The sequence below is a fragment of the Chaetodon auriga genome, chromosome 11 (assembly GCF_051107435.1).
Source record: "Chaetodon auriga isolate fChaAug3 chromosome 11, fChaAug3.hap1, whole genome shotgun sequence".
Classification (NCBI taxonomy): Eukaryota; Metazoa; Chordata; class Actinopteri; order Chaetodontiformes; family Chaetodontidae; genus Chaetodon; species Chaetodon auriga.
The window spans coordinates 2,099,269-2,126,741 of record NC_135084.1 but is presented as its reverse complement, the minus strand read 5'-3'; the positions used below and the strand labels follow the sequence as shown (position 1 = coordinate 2,126,741).

The window sequence follows — 27,473 nt, the reverse complement described above, 5'->3', positions numbered from 1 at the left end:
AGTGTCATCTAGAGAGAAAACAGATCACTCCATAAGAGTTGTTGGAACACCAGAAACACTCACTCACTAGTGGTTATGCAGTGAGGTTACAGACTGGAGGTTATTCACTCACAAAAGATCTTTCTGCTGAATCCAGACACCAGCTTGCAGAGAGCACTTTTACCAGACAACAGAGTTTTTCAATAGTAGTAGAGTAGGATAAGAGTAATAAGGATAAAGGTTAAGTATCTTAACAAATGACTACAGGTCAGCAAAATTTGTTTTCGTTTGTTTCAAAATGTAAGAGTTTGACTTTGACTTAAAACTAAAAATTTGGTGAATTTGGTTGAAACCTGCAACATCACTGCCAGATGCAACTAAATCATCCACACTGGACATTTAAACAAGTTATTGTTTTTTATCTGACTTTTGATATTTTAATCTGTATTTGACATTGTGCAAAATAAACAATAAAACATGAAACAATGCCACGCACACAGCACACAACCAAGCCAATATGAACAGCAGGGAACAACACCAACAGCACCAATAGCAGTGGTGCTCTAACAAATCAATATCTATAAAACCAGTTAGGTTGATGAGATACCCCAAAATGAACAGACTCACTGGCTAAATTAAAAGGGAAATTAGCTCACAAATGACTGGATCCTATCATCTTAAAAATAAAATGTAATGCTCCCTTCCACTCACTGTGCGCCAATGCACAAGGTGAGATTCAAACTCCTCCCACTTACTGCTGTAAAGACCACAAAAAAGATTCAGTTGATTTCTGCTACAGTATGACGTCTTTTCATCTTAACTTAAAGAAAAGATCAAAGGTTAAATGAAACACACAGCACTAGTTAGTTGAAGACGTTACCTGCTTAATAAGCTAGCATCTTCAGTCAAGCTAAGTAAAAAGGGGAAGAGGTTAACATCTATGAAACCAGTTAGTAAGAAATGTGGCTTACTCATGAGGGCATGCAAAGAGGAAACCACACACAATCCTCAGGGACACAAAAGACCTGCACCCTACTGATACAGTGGTGGAGTTCTAAACAGGTGGGGTCCTTACAGCCTTGAATGATGACATGGTGAGTAAGGCAGAGAAGAGGAGGCATGTTCACTCAGATACATTGCAGATGGTGAGCGAGCCGTCTGAGGTCAGTCAGTGATTTTGATGATATATGGTCTTAAGGATAGGTAGATAGGGAAGGTATCATTCATGGTAAAGACCCTTTGATGGTAGGTTGAAACGTATCGCCCCTCATTGTTCCATGTTATTGTATGGAAAATTACTCACACCATGCACACACCATGAGATCAGAACATAACTATAGGAACTTGGGATACTATTTACTTTGTGACCTTTTAACAAAACACTATGATGTCATTGATCCACTCAGCTCACTGTTTGCTGACCTACTAACACACCAGTTGTTCCTCTTCTGTGGCAATGCTAAAACAATAGTTGCTCAAGGTGTGTTTGCTGTCACCTCATCATCATGGTTAAAATGTTTCTTCTACACTCCCATCCTTCAGCAAAAGTCACATCCGCACATCCGCCAACAGGGTTATTAGAGATATTCTGAGCACAACTTGCTTTTAGGCTACGACTAATTGACTGTCTGACTATGTAGAGGCTATATAGACTTCACTGTCTGTGAATTTCCAGTGCACTTACAGGTGCATACACTATTGATATATTCGAGTATCCAACAAATACATTCACTCACACTCACCCATACACACACAAACACACTTAACCTTTGGAACAGTCCAGTGCTGGTGTGTTAACTGCTCGTTGACTGGTGTTAACTGTACAGAAGGTGGACTACTGACCAACGTATCGCAGCAATCAGCTGCAACAACTGACGTTCACACAGTCTCTCACCTCAACACAGTTGTACAACTCAGTGGTGTTTGGGGAAGATATGAAGACAACTGGTTAAAAACAATGTCGGAATGTGGAAGAAAGAAAGGGAAAAAGAAAACATGTGAGATGTTTTTGTTATCTTAGGCGTTCACTGCTGTTTATCTCAGAACTTTGACAGTGGCAGACTGAAAGCAGTGCCAATGTGTCCTGAGATCACAGTTGGTTGAAGTGGCATGTTAAGAAGTGGAGGAGATCAGGAGTAAGGACTGAAGGAATGTGGTAGGGACAGGTTTGATGGAATGAGTGACAGGACAGCAGGGATTCATTCCCTGCACAAGTGTTAACCTCATGCATTACGATATAAGCATCTCATTAATGTGTGGCTCAGTGACCAACTTTATTTAAAGGCATTTTCAATCATATCATGAGCTGACAAAAATGAACTATTATTCATCTATGTGTCACCCATATCCTATTACCTACAGTATATCAGTATATTAAAGAATATTACAGAGAAAATACATTTTGACACCAATTGGGGAAGACACAACTTCATTCTCATCTCTCTAGAACAAAGCTCAGAAAATATCACATATTTCCTCCCTGAAAAAAAAAGCAGATTTGTACACGTCAAGTGATCTCTAGTGATGTATACACAATAAATGTCAGATATTACAGATATTACATGGGACATTATAGCAAAACTGTTGCCTCATGTACATTGCCAGATGACTGACTCTCTGTTATATAGAACACACATGCTCACCCGTTCCCTATGATTACCCAGCTATAAATGCAGACTGGATTGCTTAGAGCACTGTTGTACACTTGTATTTGAATTGTGGTACACTGTATATACAGATGGTTGCAGTTCAGCATGTTGGGCAAGTGGCTTCTTCACATTGTGCTTCTAGAATTCCTCTGTCAGATAGAAAACTTGCTTTGTAGACTCATCCAATACACTATAAAGGTTCTAGTACTGGGCCACGCCATTCAGATTCATTGCTTGTTAATGTGGCTCCATTAATAATCTCAACCAGGTTTCAGCCTGTCAAAAAATCCCCAGTCTCAAATTTTACACCACTGATTTGCAGAGATACTGAGAAGGCAAGCATGAAGCGCAGTAGTTTTATATCAACTATCTTAACCGGCCATTGCATTTGTAATTGGAGTCATAACAATTAAAATTTGTTCAAAATATTTTAGGTCAAACAAGATTGCTGCACAATGCCATATGTCACTCGTTTCATGAAAATGTTACTCTGCAGAAATTATTTAATTTTACTTAGCATTACTCCTTGAGTTCATGGTCATTGTACACCTTGGAAAATGCTTCTTGCTGTTAGTTTTGTTACTTCATATTCTGGGTGCAGTTTTAGTAGTATTTTAGGTCATTTCAGATTTTTTTAAACTCCAGAAATAACATACTTGCAGCTGAGCTTATATCAAAGGAATAAACATCTGCACTGAAAGCTGTCCTTCACTGTATGCTTCATTGCTAACATGGGCTTTCATTGCATAAGGTCCATCATATAATTTCCATTATTATTCAAGGATAAGGGTCATTCCATATCAAATCAATATCATTTTTTTAACTGTATGTACATGCTATTTAACACAAAAAAAGAAAGATTTTCACTGAATTTTGAAACTTGCCTTGTCAAAGTGCCATGATGTGGTAAATCATAACAAAAACACCCATTTTGCACTTTTTTCCATTTCCAAAGGCTGGAAATGAAAAATTTCATGGCTCTTGGATTTACAAATTCAGCAAAAATATTTCATACAACTAATATAATTGTTTTTTGGTGTCAAATAATGATTGATGTCAGTCCGTCTCTCCATCCACCCACCTACCACTTTGGTCCAGAGCAAGATACCAGAGCAGTAACTACTGGATAGACAGTAAAATTTGATAGATATTTCCAGATTCCACAGAATGATCATATTTTGCTTTTCTCCTTGACCTCTTCTTTTAGATACATTGCAAAGGAAAATTTGTTAGTTTGCAGAGCCCTTGACCTTTCCTCTAATTTACTGTACGAATAAATCTTGAATAAAAGACATTTACAAATCTAACGGACAGGCTACATTTATGTTCCCCAGACTCAAAGCCTTTCCATTTTATACACTTTGTGAACTTTCCTCTATGTCCAGTCTCAGTCCAACAGGGCATCTTTGTACATTGGATTATAGGATCATCACATATCTGGTAGATTAGATACTTTTGGTAAGGCTTTAAGCTCTGAAAATCTCTCATTGTGCTGTTTATTCTTTCTGTAACTGTTGCAGCCGCTCAGGACCATAGAGTCTTAGTCTTGCTTGTCTTTTATTAGGAATTGTTGCCACTAAACAGGTGACATTTTCAGGGGCCAGTTCAATATTTAGCAGTGGAGTAAGATCATTTGAATGAAAGTATGCCATTGGATAAGGTGGACAAATCCACACAGCAGACGAGATCCTTTGTTGTTGCATGCTGGTTTAGCTGGTGTCTCCGAGAATGGCCAGTATGGAGCTGGCCTGTGAGGCAAGTTTACTGCTGCTATGATCTGTCAGTTTACTGAGGCTTTCCTTTATATTCACAGAGTTCAACTGCTCCTTCATTACACCTAGAGGATGGAAAGAAGATGGGAGAGGTGTGAGATGAATTTAACTAATGCTGGAGGTAAACATGAGCAGACAAGATATATTCAGGTCCAGTGTATTCTCTGAACATCTCTGTGCATGAATGTCACTATTGGTGGCAACTGTGTGTTTTGTGTAACTTTTCCACCTGTCTCTTAAAATGGGAAACATAAAATGAGCTACTGAAAGAGAAGAAAAAGAAACAGGATTGATGGCCATTATTTAATGCATTAGTGCAATTCAGCTGGCCATAGGAAGACCCAGTGTCTCAAAACTCTTGTAACATGTCTTCCTAAAGTGGAAGTGGCACACAGCTCAGACCTCATAGCTGACTACTGAAGTTGCTCAAATGACTGAAACTGCAGTCCTTCTAATGATCACTGGATGCCAGCTCCAAAGAGACATCGACTGTACTGAAATCTGTGTAAAAAGTTGCAACTTCTTTCTCAAGATGCAAACAGAAATTTTGATGTCTCAATAGTTAATCTCAATACCTCCATATTTGTGGTCACTTTATGTATCATAGCTTCATTATTTAAGTTGAAAGAGGTAAAGTATGATGGCTGCTGCTGGAACCAAAGCACCTTAACGTATTTTTTCTTGTCATATGGCACACATGTTTGGGCCACTTTGGTGCTGGAAAAAAAGTCCAGGTGTGTTGTTTCTAAAATAAATGCTGATAGGCAAAGAAAGGGGACTTAAAGTCCAAGCTGTTAGCAAGATAAAAAATCTGCAATGAGTCATCCTTGTGAAGTCACTTCACTTTGTCACTGTGCCCTACCTGCTGTATGACCACAGCCACTCTGATAATCTGAGATTCTGGGCTGGAAGCTGAATGGTACATGAACATAATGTGCAACTACAAAGCACAAAACACGCATATTGCACAGATGTTTTGGGCATGGATCTGGTTCCACTGACCCTCCCTTTAAAGTTTTTCTCACAGTCAGCAACAACATCTTGAAATTTGCAGTGGAACAGAATTTCTGTGAATGTGTGTTGTAAAATCAAACACATACCAGAGTTAGCCAGGCTGCAGATGAGACCTAAAGCACTGAACTTGACTTCGACCACCCCCACAGGATCCTCCAATATCTTCTTCAGCATGGGCAACAACTCCGCATCACTGAACGTATCCCTCATAGACTCTGTAGTGTTCATACACACCCACAAACACACAACATATAGGTAAACATGCATGGAAATGCATGCATTTCTAAATGACAGCAGTGGAACATGCAACCCATTGGGTGTTATACATGTTTAATATTGTTTGTTTTTTGTCATGGGCTAATAAAAAACCCTGGTTTGTTTGAGGTTTAAACACAGTTTGCAAATGAGTGAATATTGCATAGGATTGCAAAAACTGTTGCAAGCAACGTAGAGCACATTAACAGTTAAAACTTTGGTCCTCTGACATGAGGAGTCTATGGAGTAACAACATGGCTCATATTTATCAATCATCTCAGAGTGGTAAAATCAGTGCTAATTGGCCAGCAATTCTCAGACGGATGCATATTTTGGTCCCACTTCTTTGGTATTTAGAGGAGCAGCAGAGCTGGATAGAGGATAGACACGTGCATACTTCTCGACCTTGCTGCGAGTCCACATTTAGTTCTAGCCAAACTTTGTAAGCAAAATTCTGAAATATGTGATAAATTCAGGGCCAGAACTTTACATTATCTTCGAAATTGCTTTACCAATGTCAATGGCAGATGCTATTGCCAAGGAAACCAGGGCCTCGTTCTGCATGATGACGTGTTCGCTTGTTGCCATGGAGATAAGGTGCCGAACCCCAGCTGCTTTGACTACAGCACTGACAACTTCCTGTCAGAGAGAGGAAATCAGCCCATTACAGATATTCAGTGTGTGAGCATATATGTATATAGTTGTCAGTGTTGGGCAAGTTTTTATTTCAATATATAATATATTACATATTACTAGTTATATTACGACGATCACTATTAGAGCCTCTGCATAACCTGGTCCCTATGACAGTGGTAGCTTACCTTATGTTTTCAGCTGCGTCTCATGGGTGTAACAGCGACCCCTTATGTTTATTTATGCTTCAAGTCTGTTTTTTTTGACAATCCGCTCATACCCGCGGGGTTGATGCCTAATGCAAAGTTACTATAATAAGGATACATATAATTATTTACATTTTGCTACTGAGACAGAGCAGAGTGTGCTGCTCTGTGGACAGAGACAGCGACGCACAGACATACACATACTTCTTTTGAATCAAGTTTGCTGAAAGTTGGAGCCATAGTAAGTGCCCAGTTTTCCCATCATGTTGTGCTGGAAGGGGTAGTTTTGCTAACCACTAAACGCTTAACAGCTTGTAACCCGTAATGTCATATATGAATTGTAATAATATTACTAAAATCTTATCAGTAACTCATTATATTGCTTTGTTACTTCAAAAAAGGTTATTACTGTAGCATGCTGCGTTTGTAATGTGTTGTCCCCAACACTGACTGTCACTTGTTAAACTCCAACAGACTGGGTATGAATCTCAAGGAGAAAGAAACTGTAACTTTTAGTTCAAACTTCTGGTAACTTTCAGAGAATAAATGCACTCACGGGGCTGCGGCTGTGTCTGATGAGGGCAGCTAATAGGCGACTGGCTTCTCCTCTGACTCCTGCATGGTCTTTGGCTTCACACCACTCCATGACCCGAGCCAGCAGCACAGCATCTCTCCCTAACACCAAGGCTGCCTCCTCTGACACATACAGCATAGCAGAGAAAAGGAAAATACATTTACAGAACATTAAAAGGAAAGGTGTGAAATGGTCACATGTTGTCGCTGAGTTGTACTGGAGAAAAAAAATACATGTGAAAAATGTTAATGAGGATGGTGCTTGAGGGAATGTATTAGAATCAAATGGATTTGTGCCCCTGCAAAACCAGTTTGCACTGGACAAATGCCTCTGGGAACTTGTGATGGGCATTTTTCACAACTTTCTGGTATTTCTGGTACAGAGTAAATATAACTAATATAACAGACTAAATAATTTATTGATTAAGCTAAGGCTAAGGCAAAGAGAGTCATAGACAGTCAAGGTGTCATATCTTGGTAATCTGGCTATGAAATGTTCACTATTCTTCGTGGATTTGAGATTACAATTAAGTACTAATATTAAATAGAAGAAGAAGAACTTTATTAATCACACGCATGCACATGCCATGCTTTTTAAAGAACACAACAAACACATCATGCACATTCTTCAGTGAGATGAATTCCTCCGTGTTTGACCCATCCTGGTAAGTCCTTCTTCCGCGGCAGACCAGGAGCGGTGGGCTGCCAGCCGACAGCGGCTCCCAGGGACCCAGTTCCTTTCTCGTTACTATTGGTCAGGTGGTGAGGTGCCAATCGAACCCGGACCTTCTAGCTGTGAGCTGTGTACCACCTGAATGCCGTTAGTTTCATGCATGCTTTACTGCTTACTTAACACTTCTGCTCACCTTGTCCATCCACCATCATGCGTAGTGTACCCAGTAGTTTGAACTGAACTGGTGGCATGTCAGAGCGCAGCAGGGTCTTTATCCTCTCAGTCACGCCGTCCTCCAGCATCCGCACTTTGTTGGTGGCTGGAAGACACAGACATCATACTGATGCACTTCCCATGTGTCTCCCATGTGTCCATGTAAGTGGTGTCTGTGTTTGCTTGCTCTATATGGTTTATAAGGGCAAAACACATATGGGCCCATTTTAGCACCCATTTTAAATAAAATTTTAATTCTCTATAAGCCTTTAGAACTATGTTCACAGTTTGTTGATTTTTCATGAATCACCCATGTGAAGTATTTTCTTAGAGATTTGCCTATAGAACAGTTTTTGAAAATGGCTCAGTGAGTGTTCTTGGTGTGAGCATGTATATGACTGTCCTTTAAAAGGTAAGGCTCAGTGTTAAACTTTCAATGGAACCATATTTCTACTGCTTTGCTTTAATCAGTACCAGGAATGGCCAGGTTTCTGAGTGCGCTCAGTCCAGCATGTTGAACAGACACATCTCCTTCGTCGACATGCTGCTCCAACAAGGTCAGGATGTGAGGAACCACACCGAGGTCCAGCATTTTCACACAGTTACTGTCTGAAAAAAACACAGCAGGCCAACAAAGATACCTTCAAAACCAGATTCAAGTATTAGAACATTACTTAAATTACTTTGTGTAGCCATGTAAATGTCCAATTTCATTAGCACAACTGGTTGATGAGCAGAGAGCCTGAAGCCCCTGGAGTTCTGAGGCCCAGGGCAGTTACTTGCATTGCCTAGTTATTGATCCAGAAAGAAAGCATTGTTTACATCAGTGGGAAAATCTCCCTTCCAGTCTGAAATGAAGACATTTCTTCTACAAGAAGCTAGGGACTCCATACATAATATCACTTATTTCCAAAGTGGTGACTTCGTATGAAGATATTTAGTCTGCAATATTTGTTTGACCAATTGGGAAACAAGTTATAAAAACAACACTGAAATATACACACAGTACATTTTATAAGTTGATATGGTGAACATTGTTAGCAAACAGTTACTTATTTACACATCTAGCATACACTGAGCAAGATTAGGATTCATTCAGTGTTTGTGTCCACCCAATGAATGTAAGTCCTGTATTCACTTTTTTATCTCAGTTTTTACTCCTTTGACAACTCCTGAGGGAAATATCTTCCTCTGTGTCTGTATACTGTTCGGTGATGAGCAGGTAGTGTATAGTGGGTTTACCAGAGCTATTCATTGAAAAGATCAGCCTTCTGTGAATGATGATTTGATAGCAGTGAGACAGAATCAAATCAATAAAGCCAAGGGATGGCAAATATCAAAACAATGAGCTCAAGAAGCCAGAAAGCTTTCTAGAGCTGGATATATTGCAGAGTTAGTGATAACTCTCTCTGGTTTCATCTCTATGAGTGACACCTTTAACATCACACAGTCATTTGATCCATTCATATAATGAAAATACTGGTTATAGCTGCTATGAAGATAAGTACTATACATAGGTGCATTTGCTTCATTGACAAATGTCAATCATCGAATGGCAAGTAATCTCTTCAGGAACCTAAGGGTGACATCACAGAGATTCCTTTATAGTCTACGTTCTTTTCTAACAAATATCTCACCGTTCCTGGCGAAGTTGGCAATGGCCAGCGCTCCGGACAGCTGCAGCTGGGTGTTGGGGCTCTGCAGCCAGGACAGAACATCCTGATACACCCGACCTGATCCCTCACCAAAACACTTCTGCATAGATTCATCTGAGACACACACACACACACACACACACACATCATGTGAGGTTTACATCACTTTAGGGCAGTGATTCTCAACTGGTGGGTCATGACCCAAAAGTGGGTCATGGACCCGTTTTCAGTGGGTCAGGGGCCTTTGCCATGCCATGTGCTTTTATTTTGAAGGGTATTTTTTTAGAGAAAATACAGAGTGCAGAGTGCAGTCTTTTTTCCTTGATTTGGGGCATGGCTTGTCATTAAGGGGTGATGGTAGGTCCCAAAGCCAGACCAGTTGAGAAGCACTGCTTTAGGGGACATTACAAACACTTACGTCCATTTCCTAGAGAATTACCATAGCCACTACTTGCCTAACCCTAGCCTTAAACTAAATCTAACCTTACCCTGACCTTAATCTAAACCTAACCTTAAGCCAAGTCTTCACCCTAAAATCTAACAATTTACATCACCGGGACTTGCATTGTCCCCCATAAGGAAGGTGAGTCCCCATTTATATCCCCACAACGTTAGTAATACATGGCCACACCTACACCTACACACACTCTCTCTCTCTCTCTGTCTGTCTCTCTCTGTCTGTGACACTGCTGCTCAGAAAGGTCACACTATCTAGATAAATAAAGCTGAAAGGTGCTGTTATACTGTAAACTACAGCTGCTTGGTTATGTCATGGCTAGCCCGCTCCCTCAGTGCTATTATATATCTTCTTCTGTACCTTTGCTTAGATTACAGTTGGATAGGCAGCACCACATTTATCGTGTATACAGTCTGAGCACAATGATAGAGGACAAGACAACAGACAGTAAACTCTGGCCTATCAGAGATGAATATGCACACTAAATTGCATGCACAAATTCTTCTGATTACCCTGATTATCAGACCTGTCACACCACATTCAGCACATTCATTTTGGAGTGCGGGACAATTTCTGAGATTAAACAGAAAGTTTGACCAGCTGACTGAGGTGAAAGACAGACACAAAGAATAATAAGACAAAATAAATGGATACCTACACTGACACAAAGTAGCTGCTTTATACAAAAACACATTCAGAGATGTCCCACAAGTTTTCATTTGCATAACTCACCTCCTAAAAGCAGGGACACTATGAGGTTGGAGGCGATTTTGATGCTGCAGAGGTCGTGGGGGTCAGAACCTCCCTGCAGGCCCCGAATCATCTCTGATAAAGCCTCTGGTACTTCTGACTCTGCGAACTGCAGCTTCAGCATATCTGGTGGTACAGCACAACTTGGTAAGCTTTACTATAGATGATTTCATTGATTTATTTTACCATTATTACAACACTGTCTTTCAATACAATTCCAAAATCTACATCCCTATGAAAGAAAATAAAAACAAAGGTTCTGACTTTATATAATACATGGTATTGAGCACTATTTAATGTTTAAAAATCTGACATTATACAAGTAGAGGGTCGGCGTATGGGTCGATCGACTGGAACTAGTCTCCTCATAGGGGCTATTTGGCCATAGTTCATTCTGGGTACTCTTTGATTGTATAGTGTTTCTGGTCATGGCTGAATTGTCCATTCTCCCTTAAATCCCCTTCTTTGCATACTCTAATCAGACACAAACAGCCTTGCAGCTGCACTGTGACCAGTGATTGCCTTTGATTTATCATTAAGAAAAGTTGCCATAAATATGATTCTAGCTTTTTGTGTCATGTGTTATTGAAAAGCTTTAGCTACTGCTTGTTAAATGATGAGAAAACTGATGTTTTATTGTTTTAATTTGAGTTATACTTTCCTCTCGTATTTTCATCAAACCTGTTTTTTTATTCTTTTGGGGTTTTTTTCTTGGCTGCATTTGAGAAACATGTATAGATGTGTTTATATATTTTCATAAAATTATAGAGGATTCAGTGATTTTTGGTCAAAAGACTGTCTGCAGTCCACTGCCAGATGGAATCACTGTCTTTGCTGATGAAGCTACAGCATAGTCACATTTTATGATAATTATGTGCTGGTGATCAGTGACTGCTCTCTTACCTCTGATAATCAGAATTGTGCATTAATTTATTTAGCACTGGACAACTAGGAAATCCTCTATTGGGTTATTATTTATGTGTCTATTTGTCATGCTGTGCCCCAGTCTTTCCCCTTGTGTTCCTTATATTTTCCCCTTTTCTGCATCTCCTGTCTGTCTCTCTGTCTCCCTCTCTGCCAGTGTGTCTGTGTAAGACAGGTGTGCTGAAGCCAGAGCGGCTGCATCCCATCCTTTAATCAAGCCTTATTCAAAGACTCAGCTCTGCCACTTCCACCTTCCCAGATTGTAGTCTACGCTACGTTACGGTTGCTACACTTTGAGCTTGCTCTTTAGAAGTTTTACTATTCGGCATCCAGTTACTGTCTATTCTCTTGGACTAATCCTATTTCTCCTCTTCTTGCAGTTCTGTCCACTCTTTTGCAGCCCCTGTCTCCCCTCTCAGATTGAAATAGTTTTTTAGAGTTTTGTCTCTGTAAATGATTTCTTGATTTTCATTGCGAGTCATCCAAAACGTGACAAAGAATTGGTCTCAAAACTTCAAGTACATGTTCCAAAAATCATGGAAATTTCTAACACTTCCATAAAGCAGTCCTGATCAGTGGTTCATAATCTATTTATAATTAGCATGTTCTTGGGTAGGCTGAGGCTGGTCTGACTTGTCCAAATCATCCTTTGTTCATGGACTGTAAGCTACTTCCATCTGGTCATTGCTTTAGGGCTCCAGCTGTAAGGACTAAAGACTTGGCTGTAGACTGAATTTCTCATATGGGACACACATGGGGAAATCTCTGATGGCTCATCATAAAGCCTGACTTTCTTAAACCAATCATGAGAGATTTAAAAATGGATCTAGGATGAATATCAAGTCATGCTTAATGAAACCAGAGATTCATCAGTAAGTCCTCCCTTTCTAGCCTCCTTGCTGAAGCACACTGCAGGTCTTACCACTCTCGCCCAGCGAGCTCAATATTTCTAGGATGACATGTCGGCGTTCAGCATCTGGCGCCCGTTTCAGCTGAAATGTCAGTACGTCTGCCACATCCAGCTCTGCCAGAGCATCCCGCGCAGAGTCTGCAAACACAGGGGTCTATAACTATAGACAGTGTTGGTGGTAACTAATTATCCTGACTACCAGTTTGAGTCATCACACATCTGACCTCTACAGCTAATTCCACACAGTAGTTCTTTGGAATGATGAATTTCCCCTCTCCTTGTGAGAAGGGTTTCACTTTAAACATTTTATATTCCACAAAAAATGAGTTGGAGAAGCACCAAAGAATGACTTCAGTCTGTATTTGTTCATTCTTCACACTGATTTCTCTCATCACTGTACACAAGCAGTTTAAAAATGACACAGTATCAGAAGGTGTGTGTCAGCATTCACTGTACATTGGTACCTGTGAGCAATTTAGAGTATATTTTATTTCACTGATGAAAGAAACCCAGTAGAGCATATGTTGAACATGTACACACAACACAGAATTAAAAGGGCAACCGTGTAGCTGTGAAGAAAACCTCTAAATTTGGAAATAATGTGATTTAAAGCACAGCTAATTAATAATCAATTAATATGATAAATACAATTATTAAACAATCACCCATGTCAGCCAGGTTACAGAGGGCCAGCAGGCAGACGTTGACCAGGGGGTCGTTCTCTGGATACTCCCTTATTATGCACAGCAGTCTGGGGATTACACCACTCTGGACTAACTGGTCCTGTTGGTATGCTGGATGAGAGGTCAGACAGAGAGAATGGAAGTGATCAAGAATAAAGTGACACACATAAACACAATGTTTTATTATTGTGTCATTTGTTTTTAACTTTGTATTTAGTGTGTATGTATTTGTGTCTCAAAGGACTTAAACTTTAAGGTCATTGTTTCATTTCAACATCATGTCTCACTGGTTTACTGTCATAATCAAATAACTTATGTGGAAATGATAATCCCATGCCATCAAATACAACAGAGCAATACTGAAAAATAATTTTACTAAAGACTGATTTTCTGTCTCTCCATCTCTGTAGCCAACCAACTCACAGTTGTCAAAGCAGATGCGTCCGATGGCCCTGCCGGTATTCAGCAGCATCTCCTGGTTATTGCTGTTAAGATGGGGAACCAGCACTTTGACCAGGCCTGCCTCAATGCACGGCTCCCTGACTGCAGCTACAACACACACAAACAAGGATAAAATTTTACGTCTTGAACTCTAGTCCTTTGAACATCTGTAGTGAATGTGACCACACCCAGCAGTGATGTAGCATGATACTATAGAGCCATGCTACTGTATGTCACTGGAAAAAAAGTATGGAAAAAGCATATTGTTGCCACAAGATGGCGTGGAAAGCCAGATACACTGGGTGTAGTTACAGTTAGCAGTTACAGTTTCAGTTGCTGTTAGCCACTAGTATAGAATTTGAAAATATCTGACATTGGTGCCCAGCATAATATTAAAAAAGATATAAAGGTAAAAGATAATTTTATATACATACATTCAACATTTCTCTGTAAATCAGAGTGTGACTTCTGAAAAGGCCAACTTCTCTGTGTATAGCAATAGCACCATGAACCTTAGTTAGTCGAGGGACAAAGAAGGGACAACTATTTTTTCAATCCAATTACTTACAAAAAGCATATTATTTGTGACTTAACTGATGAGAGCATCCAGCTGTGTTTCAGTCAAACAAACTTTGATGAGAAGTCATTGAAGTGCTCAGAAAAATGAAAATTTGAACATTTACAATTCCATGACAACATGTCATAACCCATCTGTTGAGGAAGACCATGCGATATGATTGAAAGCCCTTGACTGGCCACTAAATGGACGTTTTGTCAACAATATTGAGGTAGTAAAGTGCTGTGGTGATAGGAGAAAGCCCTAATGGCCAGTGCTGTAGTGGTGCTTGAAGAAGTGGGTATACTCTTTATTTATGCCTTTTTTTTTTTTTTTTTTTTTTTTTTTTTTAAGCAACCTGTCCAGCAAAGGATAGATGGCCTGACATGTAGAACTACTTTTGCATATTTACTTCACCCAAAAATGTGCCAGTAGTATTTGCACATTGTCACTTAACTTCTACTGCTTGACTTAAGGGAGTAACGATCATTATGAAATTAACATTCGCCACAGAAAGACGGAGGGTCAGCAACAGATCCACAAGCAGGAACGGGAAATGAGCTATTGTTAGCTGAGCTGCTGGCTAATAGCACCGACGTAGCATTGTTTTTTCTGAAAGCAGATTGTTGTTTGAGTTTTTCGCTTCATATTTGCTTCATTTCCTTCTTTCTGTCATTAATTTAATTATTGACTTTGTGACCCAACAGGACAAGCAGATAGACCACATAGGCAACATGTATTTTCCTAGGATGGCATTGGCAATGTATGACCCGCCCTACTCTGTCTCTGATTGGGTTACCCTTACATTCTTATCCAACCAACCAACAACAAGTACAACAAGTAGTAGCCAATCAGAGGCAGAGTAAGGTGGGTCATGCCTTTGCCATCCTAGGAAAAAACAATTGCAGCAGGCTACTAAATGGTGCGCATCAGAGGGGATTTGTAAGAGGGTTATGCAATGCCAACTGAAAGATAAGGGGGTATACGCTGTATACCTGCGTATACCCTGCACTACACCACTGCTAATGGCTATGAAACAGATATCATGCTGGTGTGGTAATCCTCTAAAATATTCTAAATAATAATTTTTCTGCTATATTTTATTATCTGTTGCTGAAACAAATCTTACCTTGTTTTATATTTTCCAAAAACACAACAACTGATCTCAACTACAGCATATCCTACCTTCACGGGCCATCTCTGCAACTACCAGAGCCACCTGACAGTTCAGGTTGCTTTTACCACGCAGGGCCTGAGCTAGTGTGGGTAGAATCCCACTTCTTGCAATCTCAACAGCAGCATCTTTCTCTGTGGGCACACAAAGTCACTTGTTTAGAATCAAAACAATGGCAGAATATCTAATCACAGAATACACAAGAATTATGTGAAGTTAGTTTTGGCTAATGTTTCTTAATGTACACAGTATGTGATTCAGACTGATGACTTCTAGCGTTTGCATTAAATGCGATACTGTCACAGATATTTTTTTAATGGCCTCCTGGCCTTCTTTCCACTGCCACCATCGGTTTCATTTTCACCCAACATATGTGACAGTTGTGCCACCCTTAGCCTGAATATCCAATTTGCACACAAAATCCAGGGTAATACATTGCACCCCTCAGACATGCACCTTGTAACATACACTGTATGTGATGGCAATTTTAGATGTTGGTCATGTGTATGAAAAAGGATCCAAGTTTCTTTAAGGGTTCTTCTCCTGACATTGATTGAACCTCTAAAAACTTAGATCTGTTCATCAAAATCACATATTTAGTGTTTCCATGAAAAAAAGTCCCCTCATGCCTTAAAATGGCTCAGCTGTAACTCTGCACCTTTGACTTCATTTGGTATGCATGGATGTATGAATATTCAAATACTGCATTGCTTGCCTGCAGCTGAGCATACCTGCTCACCTTCGACTCTGCTCATCAAACACACAAACCTCTGCTTATTTTCTGTTCTGCTAGCTACTGTAGCAAAGCTACTGGCTATTGGTCTCACCAATGCTCCAACCATTTTTCAGGCTCTCATAAATGACATTCTCAGAGACTTCATAAACAGGTTCTATCTGGACAACATCCTGATTTTCTCTTGTTCAGCCAAGGAACATGAGACTCATGCCCAGCAGGTGCTCACCTGCCTGCTGGAAACTGTATGTGAAGGCTGAGAAGTGTGAGTTTCATGCTAAATCTATTTCCTTCCTTTCATCATCCAGGAAGGAAGCCTAAAAGCCAACCCCAAGAAGGTGAAAGCGGTGGAGCAGTGGCTTGTCCTGGAGACCGAAAAGGAGTTGCAGTGATTTCTGTGTTATGCAAATTTCTATCAAAGGTTTGTCCTGGACTACAGTAAGATTGTCGCCCCACTAACTAAGCTAACTTCTTCCACAGTGAAGTTTAGCTGCTCAGCTGTCATGAAGTTCACGGACTCACTCGATGTAACTTCACGCTCGTTTTATTCAGGAGCTACAACACAGCTAATAGCCAACATGTCAACACAACTGTTGCTATTTCACTAGTCACAACGATGATAGCCCCCACTTCTCTGAGCCCACAATACACACAGTGACATCTTGTGGTGTAATGCAATATAACATCCTACAACTAAATCACATCACATCACATCAGCTGAGGCAGATAAGATCTTTCAACAAAATCAAGGGGCTTTTCACCTCAGCCCTGGTACTTGTACAGCCTGACCCTCACAAACAATTTATTGTTGAGGTGGATGCCTCAGATACCGGGGTAGGGGCAGTGCTGTCTCAACTGGCAGGTTCAGAGAACCGCTTGTACCCCTGTGCTTTCTTTTTTGCTCATCTCTCCCCCACAGATAAGAAATTACAACGTGGGAAACCGGGAGCTGTTCTACAGACCTGGATCCCAGAACACAAAACCCAACGTTCTCTCTCGTCAGTTCTCCCTGTCTGTGCCTGAGACCTCCCGGATACCATCCTACCTGCTGATCAGGTAGTGTCAGCTCTCAATTGAAGGTGTGGTTCGGCAGGCCCAACGACAGCACCTGGACCTAGGTAACGGACCCCCAATAAACTTTTTGTCCCTTCCATCAGTCTGTTCTCAGGTTCATCATTGGTTACATTCCACTCATCTCACCTGTCATCCCAGAGCCAACTGCATCTCCCTATTGTGTCGACACTTCTGGTGGCCATCTCTGGAGGCAGACACCAGTGAGTATGTCGCCACCTGTATGCCGCCACTGGCTGGCCTCCTCCATCCTCTGCCTGTCCCTGGAAGACCCTGGTCCCACATTGCTTTGGATTCTGTCATTGGTTTGCCTCCATCTAAAGGTAATACTGTCACACTCACCATTGTCGACCGCTTCTCTAAGGCTGCACACTTCATTGCCCTTCACAAACTTCCATCTGCCTTTGAAACCACTGAACTATTAACCCAACATGTCATCTGATCCCCACGGACATTGTTTCTGACTGACCCCAATTCTTATCACAGGTCTGGACCTCAGGAAGGCTTTTGCCAAAGCCTTGGGGGCAATGATCAGTTTAACTTCTGGTTATCATCCCCAGTCCAATGGCCAGACAGTGAAAGCGAGTCAAGACCTGGAAACCACTCACCGTTGTCTCACCACAGAGAAACCTGCTAACTGGAGCTCTCCTCCGCTAGATCGAATATTCACACAACTCATTTACTTCCTCCGCTAATGATCTCTCTTCCTTTGAGGTCTCCCTCGACTATCAACCCCCAGCCCCAAATGGTGAACCGACGATCTACTGATCGTCACAGGAACCCAGCCCCTCCCTACAGGTCAGGTCAGTCTGTTTGGTTTTCCACTAAGAATATCCCTTTACGGACTGAGTCACGTAAACTTTCCCCCAGATATATCGGTCCATTTCCCATTGTTAAAGTAATCAATCCTCAAGCTGTTGCCCTCAGCCTCCCTGCCTCCATGAAGATTCATCCCACTTTCCAGGTCCCTCAGTTGAAACCTGTGTCCACCAGTACCCTTTGCCCTTCGTCCGAACCCCCTCCACCACCCCAGCTCATCACAGGGGGTCCTGCCTTCATGGTTCGCCAGTTGATTGACGCCAGGTGGCGAGGCAGGGGTTGCTAAAAGCTGGTGGATTGGGAGGGGTATGGTCCTGAGGAGCACTCTTGGGTGCCACCACATAACACCACATCAGTTTGATACAAGATCAGAGAATTTCAACTACCCGTCATGCAACTTGACAGAGACTCCACTGAGTGAATGAATGCTCTTAAAGCAAGCAGGAAAATGCTTGGCAGCTTTCTCTGTGCACTGTGACTTCTTAACAGTAAACACAAGCAATCCAGATTGTTACTCCAACATCAACAAGGTGGTGAAATTGTCTTTAACGCTGCCTTTGAGCAGTGCAACATGTGAGAGGGGATTCTCATGTCTCAACACCAAACAGGAGTTTTTGAGCATTCCACAGCTTTGCCTATTTTTTGTTGACCCTTTTGTTGTTTGAAATGTGTTGCTGGCATTAAATTCACAATAAGCGTACAATTACAAAAATCACTGAAGTTTATGCAGTAAAACATGATTATTGTCTTTGTACTGTTTTCAATAGATTATATGTCAGAAAATTCAATCTGTCCCCATTCTGTTTTATGTATGTTATGTTTGACACCGTGTCGCTATTTTTTTTTTTTTTTTTTGGAATGAGACTTGTAGGAAATGAAGACATTGAGGAGAAAATTCATGAGTGGGACGGTAGATAAGATAAGTGAGAATCAGGGGTGAATGGCCTTTGTGCTTCTGATGGTCATAAATAAGCCACCAAGATAGTCATTCAACTGGAAAAAAAAAAAAAAAAGAAAAAAAAAAGAAAATTCATCACTTCATATTATTTTCCATGAGAAAGAAGTAGAACTGGAAGCATTATCAAACATTTATGCTCTACAATCCCGTTTGAGTTCCAAACCACATCATTTTAACAGGTAAACAGGGCTAACAGTGTTGTATGTTCCATATCTGCAAAGGGCTTACTATACAGGCACATTACTATGACATTTGCTGAGCACATTTATGTGCCCCACAACACTCTTTTTATTTTATTGATTCTGTAAACTGTGCGGCCTTTGTGATGACAGTAATATTTTTTACTAGTAATAAATATGACATACTTACACAGTGAAAAAGGCTGAGCTGTAGCTGAGTAATATAGCATGATGAACATCCAGTGAAGAAAAACTATCATGGCCTATTTTGTTTAACTCGCATATTAGAGATGAACTGTTGGAGGTAGTTTACCATTTGATGACCAGATCTGGGATGGGATGACAAACCAGAGTAAATTGATGGATGGGTAGAAGGTAGGTTTGTGTGTGTGTGCGTGTGTGTGTGTGTGCGTGTGTGTGTGTGTGTGTGTGTGTGTGTGTGTGTGTGTGTGTGTGTGTGTGTTACATGACTTACTCTTTTCCAGCAGAGCCGCCAGCACTGTGTCCAAATGTGGCCTGAGCTCCTCCTCAATCAGCTCTGTACTCACACTGATAGCCTTTAGTGCCTCGCTCAGGGAGTCTGCAACACACACACACACACACACACACACACACACACACACACACACACACAAACACACACACACACCAAACATACACCACCACGATTAATAACAATAAAAATTAAGATTATGCCCGCTTCAAAAGTCTTCCTTATCCCAACTTAATAAAACCATAAATAAACAAAACTAACAAAAAGTAAAACACATTAAGAGGAGGCACATGGGGAGCAGAAAATTGTATTTGTGTATCAGAGTGATACTGAGAAGTTACTGAAGACATTAAAAGTCAGCTGATAGCCTGTGAATCTGTGACTCAGACAGTGATTGTGAAACATGAATGAAACAGCTGATGCCAATCAGCTATTGCAAGTGCAACTTTAGCACTCTGCCTACACTAATGCTACACTCAGTAAAAAAAATGGCAACTGTCCAGTTTGCCAACAATGGAAGTCCATGGTACTGGTTAGCAGTCCGAAAGGAATCTGAAGCGTTGTTATTATGAATAGAAAATCCTCTATTAAATGATGGATAAGCCAATGTATTCCGACTCTCAGGTTATCCTGATGGAGGCTCAAAACTGAAGTCAAAACGACTTTGGCCTCTCCTGTACAGAGAGGGCCAAAGTCATCTCCACCTGCTAAGAAGACTGAGGTCCTTTGAAGTATATTGGGCACTGTTATTTTATGACTCTGTGGTGGCATCCGCAGTTTTCTATGCAGTGGTCTGCTGGGTCTTTGGAAGCTCAGAGAGGGACAGAAAAGACTAAACAAACTGATCAGGAGAGCTGGCTCTGCCCTGGACTGCCCTCTGGACACCATCGAGGAGGTGGGTGAGAGAAGTATGTTAGCCAAGACATCAATCATAGACAGCCCATCCCACCCCCTGCATGGAGGTACAGTGGGGGGCTTAAGCAGCTCCTTCAGTAGCACTGCTGCATCCACTCTGCTAGAAGGAACACTACCACAGGTCCTTCATTCCCACTGCGGTCAGACTGTCCAACTCTAGTTTTGTCTAATGCAGCACTGTATTCACATACTTATTGCTCTGCACTGTTTTTGCACTGTGTGATTCATGGTTTTCATCACCATGCCATTACATCTCATGTAATATCTAGTGCAATATTAATTTTTTTCTTCAATATTACATTCCTGTCTCTTGTATCAAGTCTATGCATATACATATTTTTCTTATATATACTGCTTTTTAACCAGTGTGCAATAGTGAAAACCACTGTCATTGAACCATGTGCAAGTCTAAACCCATGTGCAATTTTCCATTCCCTGCACATTTGTTTTTTATTTTTTCCATTACCAGTAATATTTTATACACTGCTGCATACTTTTTATCCAGTGTGCAATACTGAAAAACACTGTACTCCCTTGTATAGAATGTATATATACAGAGTTTAGATTTTTATTTATTTATTTTGTATTTTATTCCTTTCTCTGTCTTTTTATACTTTTTGATATTACTGCTGCTGCCTGTAACATCCAGATTTCCCCTATGGGGGATTAATAAAGTTTTATCTCATCTTATCTTATTTTATCTTAAAACCCTTCAATTGTTAGTAAGCTGGACAATCACTATATTTTTCATTGTCACTTGACTACTGACCCTTTCTTCAAAGAACACCTGTTTTGTTTTCCTCAGTATAATCAATAGCCAGCCAAGAGTTTTCATTGCTTTACCTAAACATTACCTTAACCATGATTTATTGGCCATAAACATGATCTTTCCTCAACCTTAACCATACTCTATTTGCCATGGGCAGAAAAAGAAATAGAATGCAACAATATAATAAATTAACATAATTTGGGATTTTGTAGAATTGTCCGATATCAATGTTCTTATTAGTAAAAGGGCTGAATAAACTGATCATAGTCATTTTGTCCCAGTTGCCATTTAACCTGAGACAGCTTCAATACTTCTTCCACTGCTAGCATGGAATATAGCTCAGCATAGATCTGCCACATAAACAAATACTCATACAACACAATGCATTACATACAAACACACACACACACACACACACACACACACACACACACACACACATTTGTAATTCTATCCTTGTGAGGACACTCAATGATATAATGCATTCCTTGGCCCCTTACCCCTGCCTTAATCATCACAACTAAATGCCTAACCCCCACCCCTACTGTAATCCAAACCTAAACCTAATTCTAAGGAGGTGGAGCAGTCATCCACTCAGGAGGCGGAGCAGTCGTCCACTTATCAGAAGGTCAGTGGTTCTATCCCTGGCCTCAGCAGTCTACAAGTTGAAGTACTTGTGCAAGATTCTGAACCCCAAATTGTATTGTGTGTGAATGGCTAATGCTGGTAATGAGACTTGTGTTGTAAAAGGCACTTTGAGTGATGGTCAGACTAGACAAGCGCTATATAAAACAATCCATTGACCATTTACCTTGAAACCAACACTTAATCCTCAAACAAAATGTTCTTTCTTTCCAAAAATGTCTTCACTCACAAGGTCTAAAACTCAAACTGTTTCAACTGTTGACAAAGGTAGCTGTTCAAGTACACACACACACACACACACACACACACACACGCACACACTCACACACACACACACACACACACACACACACACACACACACACACACACACAGTGAGGAGAGACCTGCAGATGGTAATCACCTCAGCTAATCCCTTTTAAGTAGAATGAAAATAGCCCGAGTGGAGGGGGATATCAGGCTGATAGCCACACAGCCTAATATGCCAGGATCTAACCCTCATGTCCGTCTATGTGTGCGTGTGCCAATGTGCATCTTTCCATGTGCCTCCGTGTGTTTGACAAGAGAGCAGGTCAGCAATTTACTAATGAGTTCCACAGAGTGCCGCGAGGGAGTCCCCAGGGTACTTATTACAGATGCTTCATCATCACTGCATGTGCATTTACTTTAACATATATTTATGCATAGAGTCTCACAATACCTGAAATGACTTTACAATCAATTCAATAGAAAAGTCCAACAATAAATCCCATCATTGTGAAGCTTATGGTATTTAGTGTTTCCTTGTGCTTAGACTGGATTAGAGAGTTGTTGATGATCATCATTTTTTAAAGCTGTACATTTATGATGCTACCTATAGAAACTCATTCCTCAGACCAGCAAGATGAATAAGCCTGGTCTCATTCCCAGAGCATCAAATACCAATGCTTTGTCCTGCCCCTCGGCAATGCACTGGGCTTTCTACTAACTCCACTGTAAACCCATTCGTGGCAAAATGAGATGCTCAGAGCAAGGTGAGGTAGTGTAAAGAGCAGGAAAGTCCACACACGGAACAAGGTGGGGTGGATGGATGGGTCAAACAAACACACAACCTTCACCCAGGAGACCGGGCTCTAAAGTGAAAGTGAACATTCTTTTTCCTTTATCTAGCCGAGTAGTTTTGGTGTCTGTGGCCCATACACAGTCACCTTTTTTCAGCTCTGGAAACCCAAGGACAGGCTGACTTCTGTTGTACCCCTATTTGACACTAGTGTGTCAAAGTTCATCTTTGTTCATTTTTGAGGCCATGTTTGCTGTTATTTTTGAGTGGGACTGTATTACACTGTTCTTTTTTTGTCTACCAGTCTACAAACATCAGCTTCAGGTAGAATTGTAAGATGGACAAGAGGGAATTTCAAGAAGACAGTAATGAAAGATGGCACGTTATGTGAGTTTGTCCCACAAAAAAATATGGATAATAAGGATTTAATGGTCTCTTTTACATGAATTATAGGATAAGATTGTTTGGTTTTGTTGAATCAGGTCTGTAACCTGAACACTTAGTGGCTGTATTCAGTAATGTGAATGATGACCTATGTCCTGAACATCAAAGCAATTCTCTGTGATTTCTTGTTTTGAATGCTGAATAATGGCTCATGTATGCCCCCTGTATGTGCACAAATAGATCCATCTATTTCAAACAACGTAACATGCCCACATACTTGAATGTGCTTATATTGGGATAGATATTAAGGGGCAGCTCTGAGTCAAAAGTTTCTGAGAACAACAAACATTGCGATAGTGAGGGAGGTTGTAATAATGTACCTCTTAAGAAAGAGGCAAAAGTGGAGTCATCGTGTCTTATAGTCATCTCGTGTGAACTGTTGGTTGCACTGCCCAGCACAATTTCCAGTAGTACTGCTCCACTTAGTGCGTATCCCTAAGCTCTCAGAAACCATGCACAAATACAGAGAGGGCTCCATCTGTATCTGTTTAGGTATCTAACATTAAGCATAAATGAGAGTAAGCCCTTGCTGGCCTTTAAAGTTTTAAAAATGTAATAATAATAATAATAATTATAATAATAATTCTTATCTATCTGAATGTTGTGTTCTCTTTCTCTTCTTGAGTTTGTGGGGTTTACTCGGGTAATACAATATAAATTATGATTTTTCATGTCATTTGCACTCATCTTAAAATCATTTTTTACTTTTTTTGTCTTTTGTTATCTTTTTAGGACTGCACTGCAACATATAAAGAAAGATATTGCAGCTGATCCTCAGAGATTCAGGGAAGAGCACTAGAGAGAGGGGCTGAGAGGAAGAGGACCGGAGAAAGAAAACAGCATCAGATGAAAAATAATTATCTATGAGTGTGAAATCAAATGAGGGGATAGTGTGATAGTTTTTTCACTTTATATACTTGATCTGTAATGATTGTTTCATACATATTCCATGGCACATTTAATCATTTTGTTCGCAAATATTGTGAAAGAAATTGATCATTTACTTTTTGGAAACGTTTATGAGTTAGAAAAAGTACATTAAAATAGTTAAATTATGAATTAAATTAAATCAATGAAAATAAGCCAATTAATATAAGCAAAAGAATGATATTGTGTTGTACAAATGTTGTCTGTTTGGTTTCTAATTAATGTAACATTGTCCAAAATATAAAAATCTATAAATATAAATAGAAAATACTGTATATATAAGTATAAATATTAAAATTTAATCCCAGGCAATGTTTTTGATAATACATGACACACTATTGATTCAGTGTCAGTCATGATTGAAAATCTGTTTATCCAACGACAATGCAACATTGGACATAAGGAGACAATTTGGTTTCAATGTCAGGCATCAATGTAGATTCAATACATCTGCCTGACAATATTTCACTGCTGATGAAATAGACTATCTATCTATCTATCTATCTATCTATCTATCTATCTATCTATCTATCTATCTATCTATCTATCTATCTATCTATCTATCTAATGCTCTCAAACACACAGTCAAACACATGTTCATATTCTCTGATGTGTGATGTCTAAAATCACATAACCACAGCTGGTTTTATGCGTCATAATTCGTATGAAACCCAACACACATATACATAAACATACATATGCACACACACACACACACACAAACACACACACACACACATACACCCAAGGGGGTGTTAAATATGTAGCTACTCACCGGTATCTGTCATGGCTGCTGGTCGGCAGGCTCTCTGCTGGCTGGCCCACTGCCTCTGCCTGTTAGCACTGTACGTGTATGTGTGTGTATGTGTGTGTGTGTGTGGCTAGCAGAGGAGCTACCCTCCCCTCTTAAGGTCAGGTGTACCCTAACTGTCTCTCACTCCGTTTGTTTTTTCTTCTCACTCTTGTTCCCTCAATCCCATTATCCAGCTCTCCCTCCTTCCCTCCCTCTCTCTATATATAAATCTCTCTCTCTCCCTACACCCTCCCTGCCCTCACTGCGCTTGCGTTTTCTCCCTGCTCATTTGCTCTCTTCCCATCTTACTCTCTCTCTCTCTCTCTCTCTCTCTCTCTCTCTCTCTCTCTCTCTCCTGCTCTCAAATTCAAATAAACTTTATTGTTCAGACAAGGGTATGTCTAAACTTCTACTGTATATAATGTAAATTAAAAAAATTGTTTGATTTTTTTTTTTTAAATATAAACCATTAGTAATGCACATATAAAATATTCTACTGGGTGGTGAATTTTTCTCACTCATTTTCAAAAAGCCTTCTTTCAAACCACTGGAAAAACCTAAAAGATTCTGTAACGAACTGGCTCAGGGATTGTGACGAGGGAGTCACTTGAAGAGTAATTTATTAAAACTAAGGTTAACACAAATGAATAATGAGGCGTAGAAGACAGTGATACCGACAATGCAAGCAGTGCGTGGATGCATGAAATGAGGCATTGTGGTGCAAAAACAAAACAAGGTGATCCCAGGTGGTTGCCAGCTTAGGAAGGGAGCGACAGTGACATATTGGCCAGCTTTTATAGCTTAAGGGCCCAGGTGAGCTTAATCAGATGACAACCCTCCCATGTCAGCCAATTGCCTGCTGAGGTCAGCCAGGCCAGTCTCCACAACAGTGGTGCTACAATATAGCATTACCCTCTAACACCAAATGTTTTTTCCCATCGAGCCTCTGCCTCTGCCTCTGCACCCTGCAGCACACAGATCTTTGCACTCATCACACAGTCAAGTGGTAACATGGATGCCTGATAAAACTGCAGCTCACTTGTTAGAAAGCTTCCTTTTGAGCCTAGTAACAGACACCAGGGGTCAGCTTGGCAGGCAGGTACTGGTTGCATGTACTCAGAGACTGGGAGTTACATCCAGGAAGCTATTTCTTCTATGAATGTGCTTCGCCCTCTATTGGTAAACACTGGAGGCAAAGGATATTAGGGATGTGATGTACTGCCTGCTGGGCCCGTATCTATGAATACAGCAACTCAAACCCAACTGCTGACTGAGCAAAAAGAGTTTTTGTGGCCGGGCCACTGATCACTGCCCACACAGTCCCAAACACCTGCCTAACCACACACCCTCTGGTTTAAAACTGAAAATGACCTGAATGCAAATCTGAATTGGATAGTGCTCCACAGATATTGCACCAAGCACAGAGTAGTGTTAATTTCATAAACAAAAACTTTGACGAAGTTTGTTTGTCAACAACCTTTTTTAGTAAGACAAGTCATAAATGAGACAATACCTACGCCATTAAACACAAACTGACAATATCAACATGCAATATTGCTGATGAAAGAAGAGTGTAAAATGTAGTTTAAAAAAGAAAAAATGTACTAAAATTTACGAAAACCCCTTTTTTCCAGGTGGCACGGCGATACAGTGGCAACACTGTTGCCTCACAGCTAGAAGGTCCCAGGTTTGATTCTCGTCTGGGGAGCTGTGGGAGCTGGGGGTAATGTTCTCTCTGTGTTCACCTGGGATATCCTCCATAAAATGAAGCCCCCACTAAAAACAAGCAAGAAGATCACCACCTGACCAATGGTGACGTAAAGAACTGGGTCCCTGGGCACTGTCGTCGGCTGGCAGCCCACCACTCCTGATCCACCGTGGAGGAATGAAGGACTGACCAAGGATGGTCTAAATGCGGAGAAATAATTTCACATGAAGCATGGTGTGTGCATGTAGCGTGCATTGTGTTGTGTGTTGTGATGAATAAAGTATGTCTCTTCTTCTGATTATTTACATTGACAAGAAGAGGAGACAGTGCTTTCTTCGATGCAGAAGTTCAGTTTCCTGTGTTGTGCACATAGCAGGACTACACCAGCACAGCACAGGACTCTGTGACTGTGTGTGAGAGGGAGCGTGTTATGGTTTCTCAGGTTAAAGGACCCAAGACGCCAC

At 40.6% G+C, this 27,473-nt stretch overlaps 1 protein-coding gene across 1 annotated transcript; it reads right to left on the bottom strand.

Moving 5' to 3' along the window:
* Nucleotides 1-2,233: 2,233 nt before the first annotated feature.
* Nucleotides 2,234-25,620, bottom strand: LOC143327920 (rap1 GTPase-GDP dissociation stimulator 1). The gene is made up of 14 exons (XM_076742580.1): nucleotides 25,284-25,620; nucleotides 19,752-19,856; nucleotides 15,528-15,650; nucleotides 13,769-13,894; nucleotides 13,328-13,456; nucleotides 12,675-12,800; nucleotides 10,811-10,954; nucleotides 9,604-9,735; nucleotides 8,441-8,575; nucleotides 7,947-8,072; nucleotides 7,064-7,203; nucleotides 6,181-6,307; nucleotides 5,500-5,628; nucleotides 2,234-4,464 (listed from the first exon to the last, which is right to left on the bottom strand). The coding sequence occupies exons 1-14, from the start codon at nucleotides 25,294-25,296 to the stop codon at nucleotides 4,337-4,339; spliced, it is 1,683 nt and encodes a 560-aa protein (XP_076598695.1). The 5' UTR covers nucleotides 25,297-25,620; the 3' UTR covers nucleotides 2,234-4,336.
* Between the last annotated feature and the right edge of the window lie 1,853 nt (nucleotides 25,621-27,473).

What these genes read in the sequence shown, in the direction of transcription:
- LOC143327920 (XM_076742580.1), bottom strand. An exon ending in AGTGTCCCTGCTTTTAGGAG is followed by an intron (nt 9,736 to 10,810) that starts GTGAGTTATGCA and finishes TGTGTGTCTCAG; the next exon opens with ATGAATCTATGCAGAAGTGT. An exon ending in TCAGACACAGCCGCAGCCCC is followed by an intron (nt 6,308 to 7,063) that starts GTGAGTGCATTT and finishes TCTCTCTGACAG; the next exon opens with GAAGTTGTCAGTGCTGTAGT.